This window comes from Hyalella azteca, unplaced genomic scaffold (genome assembly GCF_000764305.2).
Source record: "Hyalella azteca isolate HAZT.00-mixed unplaced genomic scaffold, Hazt_2.0.2 contig4943, whole genome shotgun sequence".
NCBI lineage: Eukaryota > Metazoa > Arthropoda > Malacostraca > Amphipoda > Hyalellidae > Hyalella > Hyalella azteca.
Window position 1 is genome coordinate 600,929 of NW_025935151.1, and position 17,460 is coordinate 618,388.

Here is a 17,460-nt window from a genome sequence, read left to right on the forward strand (position 1 = left end):
GTATTGCACTGATATGCTTCTCTCAGATTGTTTCTCATCTCATTGTTATATTAAGAAAGTACGAGCTCCTTTAGAACAAGTCCGTGAAATTGTAAATTTCATAATATATCTCATAATAATTATTTAAAGAGTCAGAATATCCGCTGGATCTCAGATTCAGGATTAAAAAAAATAATAATAAACAAATCATATTCGAATTCCTAGTAATCTCGTAATCTCAACACGAAACGTGAAAATTATTTTACCTAAATAAAATATTGTACTGTAATCTGTACTTCCTTTTTAATTAATTCTACGTAAGAGAGAGTTACATCAGTTAACTCATGGAATGAGTAGTCAATAAAAAGTTACAAACTTCAAGGACAGTTGTCGGGATTGCGTGGCGGGGGCGTCGAGGGCAGGGGACAGAGGGCCGGCGGGGGCCTATAAAGTTGGTTGAGGCGCAGGACAGCTCACTGTCTTGTTCCAGCACACGGCGCCCCGACACAACTCCGGCACCATGAAGGTGAGAGCTCCGTCCCTCGTACTTGTTATGAGGACAGCTCCTGGGTAGGCTGTATTAGATTATAAATATGAATTTACTGACAGCAGAATGCAATTTATCCTTCTCCTAGTGTTAAATTGAATGTTGAAGTTATTTAAATAGGATTTTTATTAACATAGACAGTGTCATGAGTTGCTGATTGGGCTTATTCCTGACGTCGTGCTGTGGTTAGATGTAGCTTAAATTACAGATCCTATTTCCAAATTTGTGAAAATATTTAGGCAACACCTTATATGTATTATCCCAATGCCTTGCATTTGCCCGCTAGTGCCATTAAGAATCTAGAAGCATTGTTAATTTATTTTTTTTCTTCAGGTCATTCTTTTCTTCGCTCTCGCGGCTGTGGTGAGAGCATCTCCGGTTAAAGCTTACTCAGCCGTGCAACAGCCATCCTCCTACTCCGGCAGCAACATTGTTAACGCCTTCCCGCAATACTACACTGGCAGCAAGATCGTCAGCATGCAGCGCATTCGCTCCAGTCTACTCTGGAGTCGTGCCTTTCGCTAAAACCTACTCTGTAGCCGATATCGCCCCAGTCGCTCAAGTCTCTGCTTTTCTTACACCTTTCGCCTACAGCGCCCCTGTTGCACGGCTCCTGCCCAAGTCGGTTGCTGAGACCCCAGGATCCAAGCACGTCGTCTTCTAGGCGTAAATAACAGCAAGAATATTTGGCCCGGCTCTGAACTTGAACAGTCTCTTGTTGTCGCGTTTATAAAATAAATATTAGCGGGTAGGGTACGAAAAAGAAAAACTTCTCGTCAACTCAGAGTATTTCCCGTGAAGTTGGAAGCAGAACCGAGGCTCTGAATTTAAACCGGACGCGTCCTGTGTAGTTCTAACACGCTCCAGCCGCCGTTTCGCGCACATATTTCGTTATTATAAGGTGCCTTTAGCGTAAAATCATATAATTATACTTAAAACCCTTGTAGTTGACATCCAGTATAGGAGCGAGAACATTTAGTTTTGTGAGATTAGCCAACCTGTGTCGTGTTAGATTAAAAAGCTTGTGGCCGACTGAGACCGCCATCCGTAAGCGTGAATCTAAAGCTCGTTATGGGCCTGGCAGAATTCAAGTGTTAAAAAATAGTGCCTGATTATTCTGTAGTAACGATTGAGATTATCATTTATTTGGTCAATAATTAGCTATCGATTTACCTGTCTTATTCATCATACTTGCCTGACATATTTTCCTTTATTTGAGTTTTGGAGCCTGCTTGGTCAGGTCATTAACTAGTTATGTGCCAATAAAGTAAATAATGTTTTTATCAGCTTACAATTCAAGAATTTTGTTTGTGCAACTACTGTGTCCAAAATATCCACAGTGTCCAACTACTGTGGATACTGCCACGAATACTACGAATAGCCACAACTGTGGGATTCGATTAAATAAGTTATTTTCCTAAATGGGTCTGGATGTGCTGGTGCTAGGATCTTACTGGGGTAGAATTCATTACTCTTTTGATTTGCTTACTGTATTTTTTATAATGAATGACAAACTTTGTGCTCACGCAAGCATTGTCTGATAGAATATATTTCAGCTTGTTCAAAGCATTTTTCATTGCATTTCGAAGCCGTGACACAAGTGAGTAATCTATGTCTAACCAGGGTGTAAATTTATGTCTAAATGTAGCGGAGCGACCGCAGGCCAGTATTAGCTCAAGCCGATCTGAGGCCAGTATAGCACCTGAGATTACTATTTGGTAGCCATTTTAAGAAAATTAATTTACCTTCAGGGCAATGGGATTTTGAATTAGCCTAAGCTGCTAGTTATCACGATGCTTACCACTTATTGTGCCTTAGCTTTGCCTTATTCTGCTGATGTTAGCATTAAAAATGTTTCAGCTCACGTTGATCAACGTCCTAGATTTATTCTGAACGTCTTGATGTCTAGGCTCGGCAGCGCTCCCGCTCATTCATGTAAATTTTATCCTCAGCCAATAATCGTGATCGAAAAACTTCACTAGTATATTGAATATGATGATTATATCTTTATTCAAAACATGGATGTAGCATGACTTTTTTTTTAATTTTCCAAAATGTATTCGTTACTATTTTAGTTATGTAGACTACAGCAGAATTAGCCATATTTCCTTTTCATATTATAATATCGAGTTATTTTGAATTTCGTCGTATATTTTTTAATTCGACTCCCAAATTATACTCGTGCAGCTACGTTGCTTAGGTAAATTTGATCATTTGGTCGCATAACGTTGCCTATATCAAGATCGCGAAATTCGCGAAGTACGTTCAACTTTACCATGCTAAATGAGCTATACAAAAACGTGATGACTTACCCCAATAGCTTGGGGCACTATACTTCGCATCAAAGGAATTAGATTGCTCTAATTGCTTTGAAACACTTTTTCACTTATAAGGACGACTTGCTCCAATAGCCTGGAACACTGCATATAATTTGTGAAAATTTTATGAGAAAGCATGTGTTGAAGGTTCAATAGCAACTACTAATAAAAGAATTAGAATAGTTGAAAAACGCTATCATTGCCACACATCTATATACCCTGTAATTGATCGAAGTTTTGAAGGGACGCAAAATAGATTGAAGTTTTATGTAAGGTTTGAAGGACAATTAATATTTGTCATAAATCGTACAATTTGAAATAATGAAGGCAAATGAGAGACTTGTAGAACAAAATGTCTGGTCAATCATGTAGACATGAATTTGTGCAATTGTTTTCAATATTATTCTATATTAATTTTGTAGGTGTGCAATTGACTGAATCGAAAAAATATTCACGACCAAATCTTTGATAATTGTTGCATTATTTTGAAAAAAATGCTTACATTTATGTACTAGCTCATTCAACTCAACTCTATTTAATTTTCCTCTTTCTAAATTATTCTTTGAATGTGATCTTATAGCCGGATAGCCAACATTTATCCAGTTGACTGTCGGAAATATTTGAAGTTAAATAATTCAGCTGGAAAGCCTTATCAATCTACAAATTTTTGTTTTATTATATAAACTGTGATTCGAGTTTCCACTATTAAAATTAAATTATCACCATAAGCTCAACGAAATTTATTACAATAAGAAATGAAAATGAGTATCTTGAATGCGCTTAGATTTGCATTTAAAGTATTTTCTCATTTTTCATTCCTAGAAATTACTCCTTAATTATGTAGTTTGCTACGTCATCAGTCACCGAAATGAGTACGTAGGCTGTGTCAAGAAAATTGTACCACCTTCTTGAAATATGTTTCAAGAAAATTTCTAGTAAAGAGAAGATATGTAAACATATTTAAAGGCCTTACCAGTAGTTTCACTTGTGATTAGCTGAAGGATGTGGCGGATATGTCTCAGGAACAACCTTTACAATTTTTCAGCACGAAAAAGGTAAACTCCAAGGCTTTGATCACAATAATACTGTGCAAACTGCGCTCAATTGCGTTGCTAACGGTGGGAATTCTGCAAAATTATTATGTTATTAGCAGTACAGATTTATGATTTACATTCATAATATTGAACGTAGAGTAGCTATTATTCCACTATTATTATTATTTATTACACTCGTGATGTCACCTTGGTCGTCGTGACATCAACTTGTGACGTCACCGTGTGATTCAAACTGATTTGTAACACCTGTTTTGCTTAAAATAAGACGAGTATGGACGCGCTCAAGAACAGACTAGACGAAGCTATGCAGGAGCATATGTTCAGTCTTAAAATGCCTAGCAAATTACGGACCAGGCAATAAGACTAGACGAAGCTATGCAGGAGCATATGTTCAGTCTTAAAATGCGTAGCAACTTACGGAGCAGGCAATAAGTCCAGCAGCTATCTCAATCAATCGTCAGTTATGGAAAGATCGGGTTCCAAAGGCCGGATCCCTTGTGAATCAAGTCACGAAAAGTATACGAATCGGCAACAGGCCTTGGGCCTATTTCTTCAGTGCCGACACTTCTATTCTATTCTAGTTGCAGGAAATAAATTTTTTTGGGCCATTTTAACGAGGTCAATTTTTTCATGGTTGAACTAATACAAGGTTTTCCCTAGTGCAGCTGCGCCTTGCGGGTGTCATTTGTTATTCCAACTGTGACGTCACCTTGGCTCTTGCCTCGTGACGTCAAACTGATTTGTAGGACCGATTTTGGTTAAAACAAGACTAGTTGAATGCAGTAAATAAATTTTCCTGGGGCATTTTGATGAGGTCAATTTTTTACATGCTTCTAAAGATGACAAAAAAACCGTGTGTTGATCTACACTATTTACACTTTGTGCCACAGTGACGTCACTCTAGAGATGCACAGAACGGCGAAAAATCGTTATCGCCGTGGGTCAACCTTAAATTAGTTCAACCATGGATCCGGCCTCCTAAACCCGATCTTTCCATAACTGACGATTGTTTGAGACAGCTGCTGGAATTATTGCCTGGTCCGTAAGGTGCTAGGCATTTCAAGACAACATATGCTCCTGCATAGCTTCGTCTAGTCTGTTCTTGAAGGCGTCATACTCGGAGCGTCAATGATGCTGTCAGAGAGGCTGTTCCACATATCGGTGACTCGAAGAAAGAAGAAATGTTATCGCATGGATGTATTACAACGCAGTTTTTTAGCTTATAGCCGTGGCCCCTGGTGTTGGTTTTTGTTAAAAATTTTAGGACTCCTTCTGGGACCTTATATACAGGGTCCGCCATATTTATGGCAACGCATGTTTTTTGTTATTTCTCAATGAAACAAACGGGTGCATTGTTTTTTTATTGGAAAAGCTAGTAGCTAAAAATTACCAAAACAATTCTCAAACATATTTATTCAATATGACCACCCTTATTTTTAATGACGGCCTCCTCCAATCTACGCCGGAAAGCTTCACAGGAGACACGCAGCATTTTTTGAGGGATCAAGTCCTATTTTCGTGTCAATTTAGGCTTCAAACTATCCAAACAATCATGAGGTGTTCTGCAGACCCTACTCTTTAAAATAGCCCACACAGAAAATTCAAGAGGATTCAAATCAGGGCTTCTTAAGAGGGCCATTCATTTTTGCTAATGAACGCTGGTATGTGACCCTGAATCCAGTTTTGGGTCATGCTTGAGCCATGTGATGGGGCAGAGTCTTGTTGAAAACTCCATGGTGAGCCGTTGAAGTGTTTACGGGCCCAAGGTAATAACACAGCTTCCAAAATGTCCGAAAGAAATGTATCGCTGACTGTTCAATTTCACACCTGAGGGGACAAAAACGAGTGGGGACCTCCCAGTGGCGGTTACCGCGGCCCAAACCATCACGGACAAGGGATTTTGACGTCGTGTTGCTGTTCTGGTTGCCACAGATCCATCCCGACTCCGAACTCTGTCATTTTGTCGGTTAACGCTTTGTTCAATGTCAATTTTTTCTCGTCACTGAACACCAAGTTAATGCATGAGATCCAGAATGTGCTGGCATCTTTCGAGCCTTATTCGTTCATGACGGTCTGTTAGTTCATGCCTTGTTTGCATCTTAAGGGGTGGTTTTGAGGTCATCTTTGAGGACTCTACGCATTGATGTCTGACTGACTCTTGCTTCTGCAGCCAATTTTGCAGCTGAGCGACGAGGTTTTCTCCTCAACTTCTCCCTCGTGTTTTTGACCAATTGTTTTGTTTAGACACTTCGTTTCCTTCCTTGACCAGGTCGATTGCATGTTTCACCAGTTTCCTTGAATTTTTTTACCACCTTCTACACAGTTTCACGACGAATTTGGAGCTTTTTTGCAATGACTGAATTACTCTCGCCCTTTTCATGAAGGGTTACAATTGCATTTCTATCTGCTGCCATAAGTAATAGTAAATTTAGACACCTTAAACTTCTGCAATATAAAATAGATGAATTAATAGATGATATTAAGCTTCATTATAAAAGAAAAGTCTCCTAGAAACCAATTTTTTTATATAGCATGCAAACATCCGTTGCCATAAATATGGCGGACCCTGTAATATGTAAGGACAGACAAATTATGTCTGGGACATAATTTGTAACTTGGTTTGAGCAGTATTAAAAACATTTAAATACACTCCAGAAAGTAAGTTGTTTGAACCGTAAATCATTGTCAGCTACTTGATCGTTTTCTTGAAGATCTTTCATTCGTTACTATTATTGATTTGCTCAGTAAACTAAGAATGGCTAAATATTTCCAACTATGCATTGTAAAAAATATTTTCTCTCGTTAAGTAAAATATTTCGTCTATCTATACCTAATTATTGTCAAGGTAAATTCAAAACTTATATTCAATGATTTAAAATTGTTGCATTCTAGCAGAAACCCACAATATGACGTGATATCATCAGAATTCCCTTCAGGCTATGCAGAAAGTCTTTCAGGTTGGCGCTTGTTTGCTGCCTTCTGAGTTTCACATGCGAGTTTTGGACGAGAAGCAAGAATCAAATTACCATCAAAGATAAAATAATATGCGTTTAAAAATGACTTTTTAAAGACAACACTTCAAACGAATCAGTGTCTCCGATGTTACAAATGCACAATGAATTTCTAATTTTACTATCAAATATAAAAGATTAATTTATAAATTTCATTTTTTAAATTAAAAAAATGAATTTTTCAAAATTGTTTATTTTTATTTTATCAATTGATTCATGCATTACCTCCGACTTAACGCAAGTGTTCAAAATTTCACATCGATTGGACAGGTAGAAGTGTGTTAAATATCGATTATAAGATTTGTTTCAGATCAATTGTTTTTTCACTTTTTTAATATTAAATTTTTTTTTATTTTTAAAATTATTTATTCTGTCAATTGATTCATGCATTGTCTCTAACTTTACGCAAGTGTGCAAATTTTCAGATCAATAGGAGAGGTAGAAGTGTGTTAAATTTTGATTATAAGATTTGAAAGCAGACAAACAAACAAAGAAGAAGTGAAGTTGAAGAGAAGTGTTGTAATAAAAAACCTAGTATTTTAAGAATATTTTAAGTTATCTTTTCGAGATGTGTTTATGACACCATATCCATTGCCATGTTACAGGCTGACACCATCGACGCATATAGCGCCATTAACAAGAGGCATCGCAGATCCATAACAGCTTGCTAGGGCACGCACCCAGAACTCGCTCCGCCAATCTTGGAGGGCTAGACCAATTATGAGCTGTAAGGCTTGAATTGGCATCAAAATATATTTTAAAAATTTTATCTATTTCCTTTTATGTGAGCTGCTGGTTGAAGATGATCAATAAAACAAATAGATTCACTACCTGTAAGTATTTCCTTATATTAGTTAATCTGTGAAAATTTTCCGTCTATTAAGACATTTAAACTTCTCTAAAAGGGCAATTTATAATTGGTGATAATTTAAAAAACATACATCTGAAGGTTTATACATTATACTGTATATAGGTATAAATATATATGCGTCAAACAAGACAAGAACAAGAACACGTAATGATTCATTACGACATCTAATATCCGTCTTGGATTTAGATGTAAGAAAGAAAAACATCAGAATTTAACCATACGAATATTTTATTCTTGAATTAAAAGACCATGTTGTTGTCTCTGTCTCGAACAGTCGTGAAAGAAGCAATTCCTGCCGTCGTGAAGGAAGTAATTCCTGCAGTATTTAAAGAAGTAAACTCATTCAAATCGTTATGAAATAGAAGAGATATAGTATTTTAAGAAAATGTTACCCGTATAGAATTCATCCGCATGTTTAGATGGCATCGAAATAAATTTATGAACAATAGCAGTACTCCTAAACCACGATGGTCCTGGCTATGAGTTCCTTCATGATCTCGTTGGTGCCCGCATAGATGGTCTGTACCCTCACGTCGACGTAGCTTCTTGAGATTGGGTACTCCAACATATACCCCGACCCCCCGTGCAGCTGCAGGCAGTCGTACGCCACCTTGTTCGCCAGGTCAGACACCCTGTGAGGAGTCACGAAACTTTCGGTAAAGTGTTTCTTATATTGAAAGTAGTTGAATGATAAAGCATGGCTCTTTCGGGTAATGAAATTCATAGGAAAAGTTAATGTATCTACATTAATGATAGATGTAAGTTAATTAAACTGCAATGGAAGCAAGTCGCAGTAATTTCGGCACTCCAACAGGAGAGAACCACAACAACGGGAACAGTAAGAACCTAACTGCAACAAAAGTGAACAGTAATACGTATTGGGGAACAATATTAGTGGGAAAACGACAATGGGCACCGAAACAAAGAGATACTGAAACCTCGTCAAAAAATGTAGTATCCCTCTACTAGGGTTTAGGTTTACAGTGTGGCAACACTGTATTGGACCCGAATCAACGTTATATCTCTGTGTACAATCCTGCTCAGATTTGAATAAACCTCCATCTTTTACGGATGCATCACTCCTTGCCACGCTGTAAATTGTTACGTGCTGACGTTCGAGAGGATACATCAAAATGACATCGTTTTTGGACAAGTACTATACAGAAAATCATAAACGAGATAACTCTGAACCAGGTAAAATCACAGTACATAAAATCAGAATGCGGGGTCATAAGAAGAGAAATGTGAGAATTATCGGACATTTTCTGGCCGTGCTCCAGCCCGGAATGCACGAGAAGGGCTACATCAAATCTGCACCACTCACCAATATTTCAACATAGCAGCAGTGTATTGATCGAGTCTTTTCTGCTTGTGCAGATCTATGCATTGATCAGTGAAGGCACGAGCCACGCAAATGCTCGTCTTAAGTTCAGCCATCTTGTGTTGGATCACTTGCATCTTCGTCAGACTCTTGCCGAACGCTTTGCGATCTCTGATGAAATTACGCGTGTCTTCGAACATCACCTCGCACCATGCCATGCAGAAGATGCCCACACAAAGCCGTTCCTGCGACAGCTCCTGCATGAGCTGGGGGAAGCCCTTGTTGAGTTCAGTCCCCAGGAGCGCCTCCTTCGGAAGCCTCACGTCCTCGAAGAATAGCTCGGATGTGTCTTGTGCCTTGAGCCCAAGCTTTTGCAGCTTCTTGCCTTTATTGAATCCTTTGGTGCCGGCGTCAACGAGGAATAAAGACAGACCGTGGGCGCGAGACTTTGCGTCCGGGTCTGTCACTGCGACGACGAGCACGACGTCACAAAGTGACCCGTTGGTGATGTACGTCTTTGACCCGTTCAGTATCCAGTCATCGCCATCACGAACGGCCCGTGTTTTGATCCCTTGCAAGTCACTGAGAAGTAGAGCACGTGAATTCAGCAACTTCTGGGTGCGTTAAATGGTAAATTAAAGTTAGTTTATCATTAAGTTATGTTATCATTATCAGTCACGGAATGCACGATTGATTGAAAGGTAGATAGGAAGTAGTGTGTGGGACAGGTATTCTGTTTGCGAAGCGAAATACACCTCACCCTTTAATCAGCAGACAACTACTACTATATCGACATTATCCTCTGCAGGGCAATGAGGCTATGGGGTGCCTACTTGTAAAGAGAAACTGTCCATTATGTTGATAACATCAACTTTGAAATGGTAACTGACGACTTCTGTCAGTAACTGACCTCCTGACATTTGACGGTTACTGACTGGCCGGTACCGAGCGGTAACTGCATGACCTCTCATTACCAGACGGTAACTGACCGACCGACATAGCACGGTAAACAAACAGCTATTATTGTACGGCAATAGACCTACCGGCACCCCAATGCAAGTTACCAACTGTCATCGGACGGTAACTGACCTACCGGTACCAGATAGTAAAATACCAACTGGCATCGGACGGTAACTGACCTGCCGGCACCAGGCTCGGTCATGGCTATGGCTGAGATCTTGTTACCGGCCAACATATCCGGTAGGTACCGGGAGACCTGCTCCGGGGTTCCGTACCGCGTTATATACGGCATGATTATCTGGCTGTGCAGAAAAAATCCCGCGCCTGAAGCCTGTGCGTACGCCCTGTGCGTGAAGAGTGCGTCGTAAGTGGCCAGGGAATAACAAGTGGAGAGAACATGATAAGAGACGAAAACATAATAAGTGACGTAAGTGAACACAACACAATAAATAAGTAAAGGGTACGCAATAACTGGCGAGTGAGTCTATGCAGTCCACTTCAAGTAACGAGGACAGTAACTGTATGGTCAAATAAATGTGTTTTAGTCAATATTTTAATTACATTATCGGTGGGCAATGAACCTGCCAGTTATCAGCAAGTCAATTTCATCAGTAGTAGAACTTGATAAATTACAAAATTTCCCATTTAGTCTATTTTTTTATCAAACTTAAATATCAATAGAACTTTATTATTTATAAGCAATTGAGAATTCGACTAGAAGAGAACCTGATTCATCGAGAAATGTAATTGAATATAAAACTTAACAGTCTAAAACCTACTTTGGCTTCAAAAAGTGGTTAACGGTAAACCCTATTGTTTCTTAAATGTATTCAACTTTTTTACAATTAAATTTCAATGTAATAAAAATAATAAAAAGTGAGAAGCGTGGTGACTGAACTGTTCCTCAATGGCAACTGATACGTCAAGGAAGTCTCCTCCATTGCCTCCTATCTCGACGGGAAAGTTGATCCCTAGGAAGCCCAGCTCTCCTGCCCTCCTCCACACCTCCCGCGACACCTGCCCGTCCGCCTCCCACCTGCGGGGGAACAACACGGACGTAAACTCAGGGTATTAAACTCTGGGAACAACTGGGACATGAACTCTGGGAACAACTGGGACGTTAACTCTGGGAGCAACGGGGGACGTAAATTCTTGGAACAACGGGGACGTAAATTCTTGCACAACGGGGACATCAACTTTTGAGTCGTGAACTCCTGGGACATGAACACCGGGCACATAAACTCTGGGACTGACGGGGACGTAAACTCAGGGATACTTCTGGTTATTAACAAAGATTGGGGCTCTTACGTTGAACATTGGAAGTGGCCAGCTTACTGGGCATAATAGGATGTCTGCCAAACATTTATTGGTAAGAAGTAAGCAATTGCACCTTGTTTCAGCTTGTCTAACGGCTGGCGCGTGAGCAACGAACTACTGACGCCCGCGGCGCCTGGGCAGCAAGATAACAGACTACAAATTATCATTGCCGGAATTCAATATAGTCATTGGTACCTAACCGACTGTTGCTCGCTGAAAACTTCACTGAAGAATGGTCTAAATGACTGCGCATGTCAGACTAGCCACTCACTGCGCCAGATGGGGCTTAACTTCCTCGGTGAAGAATCGGCGCGCCGTCTGTCGTAGGAGGTCGTGATCGGAGTTGAACAAAGACCGCGTACCAATGTCCATCATGGTGTCCGCTTGCGACGTCGGCAACCGCTGCCTAGTGTGCATGGAAAATAACAAAAATGCAACCACCGTGAATATGGTGACATTCTTGTGACTTATATGCCTGATGGGTCATCAGTGAATGAACTGCGGATTGAAGTCAGTACATAGACAGAAAAATATTTGTCTCGATTCCACCAAGATTTCAGTGTGACTTACATCTTTAAATGAATTGAAAATTTATTGTCGGTTAAACTAAATCTGAAAATGCCTACCGCTATACTTGACTTTAAATATTTAGGAATAATAACGAGGTACTCACGGTGCGTCGGCGTGAGAGCAGAGGTTGCGGCTGGTGGTTGACAAAAGCTTGGCAGAAAGTGAGGAAACGGTACGTAGATACCGTGCCGAAGGGAAGAGCATCTTCCTGTACATCTTGGCAGCAGCGCGGTTAGTGACTTCTATACCTGATATGTAAAAAATTATATAGGTTGCGTATAGAGACAACACTGAGCTTAATCGTATGGCGGCCTTGAGTTAGCGATAAGCCGATAACGATGCACAAGAAAAAAAACCTTACGTAACCCTACAACACTCTACAGTGTGAGAAACCTTATATAAATCTTCAAAGTTTAATTATTATGGCAGGATAACACCGAGTCCTGCAATTCTGAAGTGATAAAAGCTGACCCCACAACGCAGTTCACGAAAAGAAACCATGACACGCAGCCCTTGACAAGTAACCCTTCCTAACGTGGTAAATGTACTTTACCATAACTTCACACAACAGTCCACTATAACTATAAGTAACCCTCCATGACGTTTCACAGCAGTACATTTGAACGAACTCTAACCCCACACAGCATCAAACTGCAAGTTACCACAATTTCACACAGCGGTCCACTAGACATTATGCTACCAAACTCCACATTGTAATACAGTGGACAAAGGCTGCCAGGCCTCGCCGCTCATGGTCGCGTATAACACTGCCCACCCAGAAACAAATCGATAAACAAATAATCTAATTAGAGAGTGAGCCTTGAGTGGCGCTGTGCTTATTGCCGGCAGAATTGCGAATTTATAGAACAAGCGCGCTCATCACACGTCAGTAGAAACTTTGTCATGCTTAGAAATAAAATTAAGAATATGAAACACTGCGCTTAGAACTACTATAAACAAAGAAAACTAAATAATCATTATCCGTTTAGAGAGAATGAAATTGTATCGAGCAATAACACAAAACCATTAATTAAGGCGCCACAACATAACATTATTTTGGCAGCAGCACAAATCAAACAGCTTAGCACCTGTTGTCTCACCCAATTCCTTCCGCTTTACTAACAAGTCCAAAAACACACCCTGCAGTAATAAAATGCGTCTCCCACCCACCAAATCAGTAAGATACAAGTACTCCTTTCACATACTCTTTTCCTTACCCAGAGGTGGGCAGTAGCGCGCTACATGTAGCGGCGCTACATTTAAGCAATTGTAGCGGTAGCGCCCGCTACATATGTAAGTAGCGATACGAGGTTTTGTGGCTACAGCGCTACCGCTACATTTATAGATAAAGCCTTTAGATTTTACTTAATAGTATTAAATATTATTTAAAAACCAGCATGATACATAAATATTATAAATTACAGAATAAAACTGTACGAAAATTTTCGGTGTAATGTTGTCAACTTCAGCCTGTTATTAGTGTCAACATGTTAGTTGTTACCAGAAATGGGCAGCAGCGCGCTACATGTAGCGGTCGCTACATTTTCAGTAGCGGTAGCTGTAGCGGCGCTACATTTAAGCAATTGTAGCGGTAGCGCCCGTTACATTTAGAGCATGTACGGTAGCGGTAGCGGCAGCTAAATTTCAAAGTAGCGCTGCCCAGCTCTGTCCTTGCCCTTAAATAAGATGCTGGAGTCTCACGTCCTCTCATAAGCACATTGCCCACCACTCTTAAGAAATCGAGGAACATTTCGTAGCATCTTACGGTTATGACTTTCTCCTGAATTACATATACAAATGAAGTAAACGAGCACCAAATTCCGCAAAAAAAAACTTGAAAATTTACTTGGCGATGCACAAATGACGCGTTACCTTCACCAGCAACTGCATGGGGTGAGTGCCGGTGAGTGATGGGGCGGTGCCTCCTCGGCTCGGAGAGCGCGGGTTTCTTGTGTGTTGGGTTTCTTGCACGATTGTGTTTGCAAGGAACGATAACGCATGTAGGTGTCTCTGTCAATCTTCTTGACTCACTTTCGTCAATCTTCTTGACTTACTTTCGTCAATTTTCTTTACTTACTTTCGTCTTTAGATAATATTCTTGACTCACTTTCGGCAATCACTCTTGGTAACTGCTGGCGCTCTCATCGCTCTTGTAGGTTTCGTGTGGTGCTGTATGTTGTACTTAGATAACAAGTACCGTACAATTATTTGCATTGACCAGGCATTGATTTGTGATCACCCATAAGCGCAGTGTCATTTTAGCGAATAACTACTGATAACACGATTAATACAATTAACTCAAGGATGACACGCAGTAGAATTCTCCACCTATACAAAGGTCTAATGTGTTTCTTCTCTGTCAATGATCATGATCACGTGAAGAAAATTTTATATTTTAAGAAAAGTGAGACAACTTCGCGCGCCTGTTCTACTAAAGTATCAGGATCAAAATGAAAAAAAAACTTTACGCTTTATACACTTTACAGAGAATTGCTTGGCGTCATATAAAAATTCAAAATTGTGGCGACTGGCAATCACAAAAATGTCTGAGAATAGGAGTATAGACTTCTATAAAATCTCTGGTTTGATAGCCAATTAATAAGATAAAAGTCAATGAACGACATATCACCTTGAAAAGGACGGGCACGGCACCGAATCGCCAATTGCATTGTGGGATCGGCGGCCATATTTGTTGCACGGACTAGCTTCCACCTACGTTTTCTAGCTACTGCCGTACTGGGCATGTCTCTTTTTAAAGTTTTTGCTTGATGAGGGGACACTACTGCGCCGTTGTTGGATGCACCGCCACCAGTCGTTCACACGACTATTTAAACAGAAAACTGGATAATGGAATGCGTTTCTTCAGTTTACATGACGTGAGGGAAGGGAGACGCCTGTCGGAGACCACCGCTGCCGTGCTTCGAATGGACTGTCGATAGATTTTGGAACAGAACTATGCTTTCTGAAACCTAACCCCGGATGTTGTGCGCTAAAAATGACCGTCTGCCGGGCGTCTGGTGGTGCACGCTGCACGGCAGAATTCATGCAGTTCCACTAGCGAGCTGGGCTGGTTGGTGGCAGCATGGTTGAACTAGTATAAGGTTGGCCCATCAGAAGCCCATTTTTGCGGATGTAGATCGTTGTTCGCCTGTGACGTCTCTGATGTCAGTGACGTCACGGGCATTAGACCAATCACCGAAATGCGATCAAACCAGTCAACCAATCCGTCATGAGAATGACTGGTTTGTTTACGTTTCTCAATTTCAGTGACGTAACAAGGAAGCTGAACTGCTGATAGACGGAACTTCTCGTGGGTCAACCTTATATAATTCAATTATGGGTGGCAGTCCGTTGTTCACTACGGTAGTTACAACTTACAGTTCGAGCTAAAGTCAGGAGATGCGGGCATCAATGGTTGAACTATATAAGGTTGACCGACGGAGAAAGTCAGTTGCGTTCACGGCGAAAGCACGTGTGTGGATTGCGATCTCTAAAGTAACCGGTAAATTTGTGATTTGAAGACTCTTAGCTTCTAAAAGTAATTATCATCATATTTGTTTCCTCATTAACCCGACTGGCTTTCTCCCTCAGAGGTTTGCCGGTCCGCATTGTGTTTTTTTTTTTTGCCCCTTTAATTTCATTTTGAGTTCTTATTATTTTTTCTTGTTTAACTTTTGTTTGGTTTTCCGCTATTTTTGTTTATTTTGACTTTTGTTTCGTCTCTTCCCTATGGAAGCTTCTAGCTGCCTTACGGGGTCAGGTTTTGGCCCGCCTATGGTGATTGGAGCAGCTGAGAGCCTGAGGCTTGTGTAAGTGTTGAGGAAGCATCTTCTGATGGTGGTGGGGTGGTGGAGGAATCAGACTGTGAGAGTGAGAGCCTCATTGAAGCAACTCCTTTGGATTCTGTGCCTGTTCAGAATCAGCTTGGATTCCATTGCCTTGCAATCTCAGTGTGACTATAACTCCAGTCAAGCCATATGGCTGGAAATCCTGAGTCAGCCGATCTTATAGATCCAGGTGTGCTGGACATACAGCTTCAGGAAAAGCACATGCCCACTGATTCCCAGATCCAGCATTTCTGTGAGGTGGAACTTTTGAACAATGATTCGACTCTATCATTGAATGGAAATGCAGCACCAAACACTACTGCCAGTACTGGGAACTTGGAAGAAGCGTGAAGGTTCCATGCAGTCTGGTGAGGAAATTATGGCAGATGGAAATGGTTTACGTAAGCGCCCAAATGTACAGTGCAGATTTGCGGAAGCTGTTGAAGGCTCTGAAAGGTACAGTACTACAGTACTACTTACATACAGGAAAGCAGAAATGCAGCAGATCATGATGATTCAAGAGTGGTATTGATTAGGCCTGCAACTTTGCAAGTGAGGATGCCAAGAGGATGCTGATTTCACCAGAACAGCTATGCATAGCCTTGGAAGCACCACCATTCAATCATTTCAATGCCATACACATTAAGGATGTAGGCCTACGTGTAAATCGACGCAAAGGATAATAAATGCCAGTTGCTCTCGTCGTGCTGCTGTGGTGCTTACTCGTCTTCAATTGGGTCATGTTGGTGTTCGGTCGTACCTCTATCGATTTGGCATGGCAGACACTCCCATGTGCTTGCATTGTGGGGTGGATGATACCGTGGAGCATTTTCTCCTGGCATGCTTGTGGTACTGCCTGGAGTGTCAGGTGCTGATTGATACTACTCGAGCCATGGGTGTGCACCATCCAACTGTTCGAATACTTCTTGGAGGAGGCAACTTCAACACAAAGATTCAACATGCAATAATAAGAGCAACAATCACCTATTTAATGCAAACAAATCGTCTGATGTCCCTGTAGTGCATGAGTACCATCCTGGATCTACCTGCAAACAAAACTGGAAGCCCAGCTAATAGAACCTTCAAGAATCATTGACATTTAATGCTGAAACTTTCTGCTGAGTCCAGGTGTAACGAGTGGTCATCTTCCGGCTACTTCTTCACCTTCAAGCTGGCTACAACAACAACAACAGTTGCGTTCACAGCGAAAGCACGTGTGTGGATTGCGATCTCTAAAGAAACCAGTAAATTTGTGATTTGAAGACTCTCAGTTTCTAAAAGTAATTACATCATCTTTTAACCCGACTGGCTTTCTCCTTCAGAGGTTTGCCAGTCCGCATTGTGTTTTTTTTTCATTTTTTTCTGTTCTTTTAATTTTATGTTGAGTTATTATTATTTTTTCTTGTTTAACTTTTGTTTGGTTTTCTGATATTTTTGTTTATTTTGACATTTGTTTCGTCTCTTGACTCTCTTCCCTATGGAAGTTTCTAGCTGCCTTACGGGGTCAGGTTTTGGTCCGCCTATGGTGATTGGAGCAGCAGAGGCTTGTGTTGAGGAAGCATCTTCTGATGGTGGTGGGGTGGTGGAGGAATCAGACTGTGATAGTGAGAGCCTCATTGAAGCAACTCCTTTGGATTCTGTGCCTGTTCAGAATCAGCTTGGTCGGAAACGAAGAGAGAGGGAG

General features: G+C 40.8%; 1 protein-coding gene and 1 long non-coding RNA gene across 2 annotated transcripts; one reads left to right on the forward strand and one right to left on the reverse strand.

Moving 5' to 3' along the window:
• The first annotated feature begins 425 nt into the window (after positions 1–425).
• Positions 426–2,560, forward strand: LOC108680105. The gene is made up of 2 exons (XR_001931406.2): positions 426–505; positions 860–2,560. It is a non-coding gene; the product is annotated as an uncharacterized LOC108680105 (long non-coding RNA).
• Positions 2,561–7,862: 5,302 nt separating this feature from the next.
• On the reverse strand, positions 7,863–12,183 carry LOC108680106 (long-chain specific acyl-CoA dehydrogenase, mitochondrial-like). Its single transcript, XM_018168861.2, has 6 exons — positions 12,053–12,183; positions 11,651–11,785; positions 10,961–11,098; positions 10,242–10,406; positions 9,106–9,684; positions 7,863–8,413 (listed from the first exon to the last, which is right to left on the reverse strand). The coding sequence occupies exons 1-6, from the start codon at positions 12,163–12,165 to the stop codon at positions 8,239–8,241; spliced, it is 1,305 nt and encodes a 434-aa protein (XP_018024350.1). The 5' UTR covers positions 12,166–12,183; the 3' UTR covers positions 7,863–8,238.
• Positions 12,184–17,460: the final 5,277 nt, after the last annotated feature.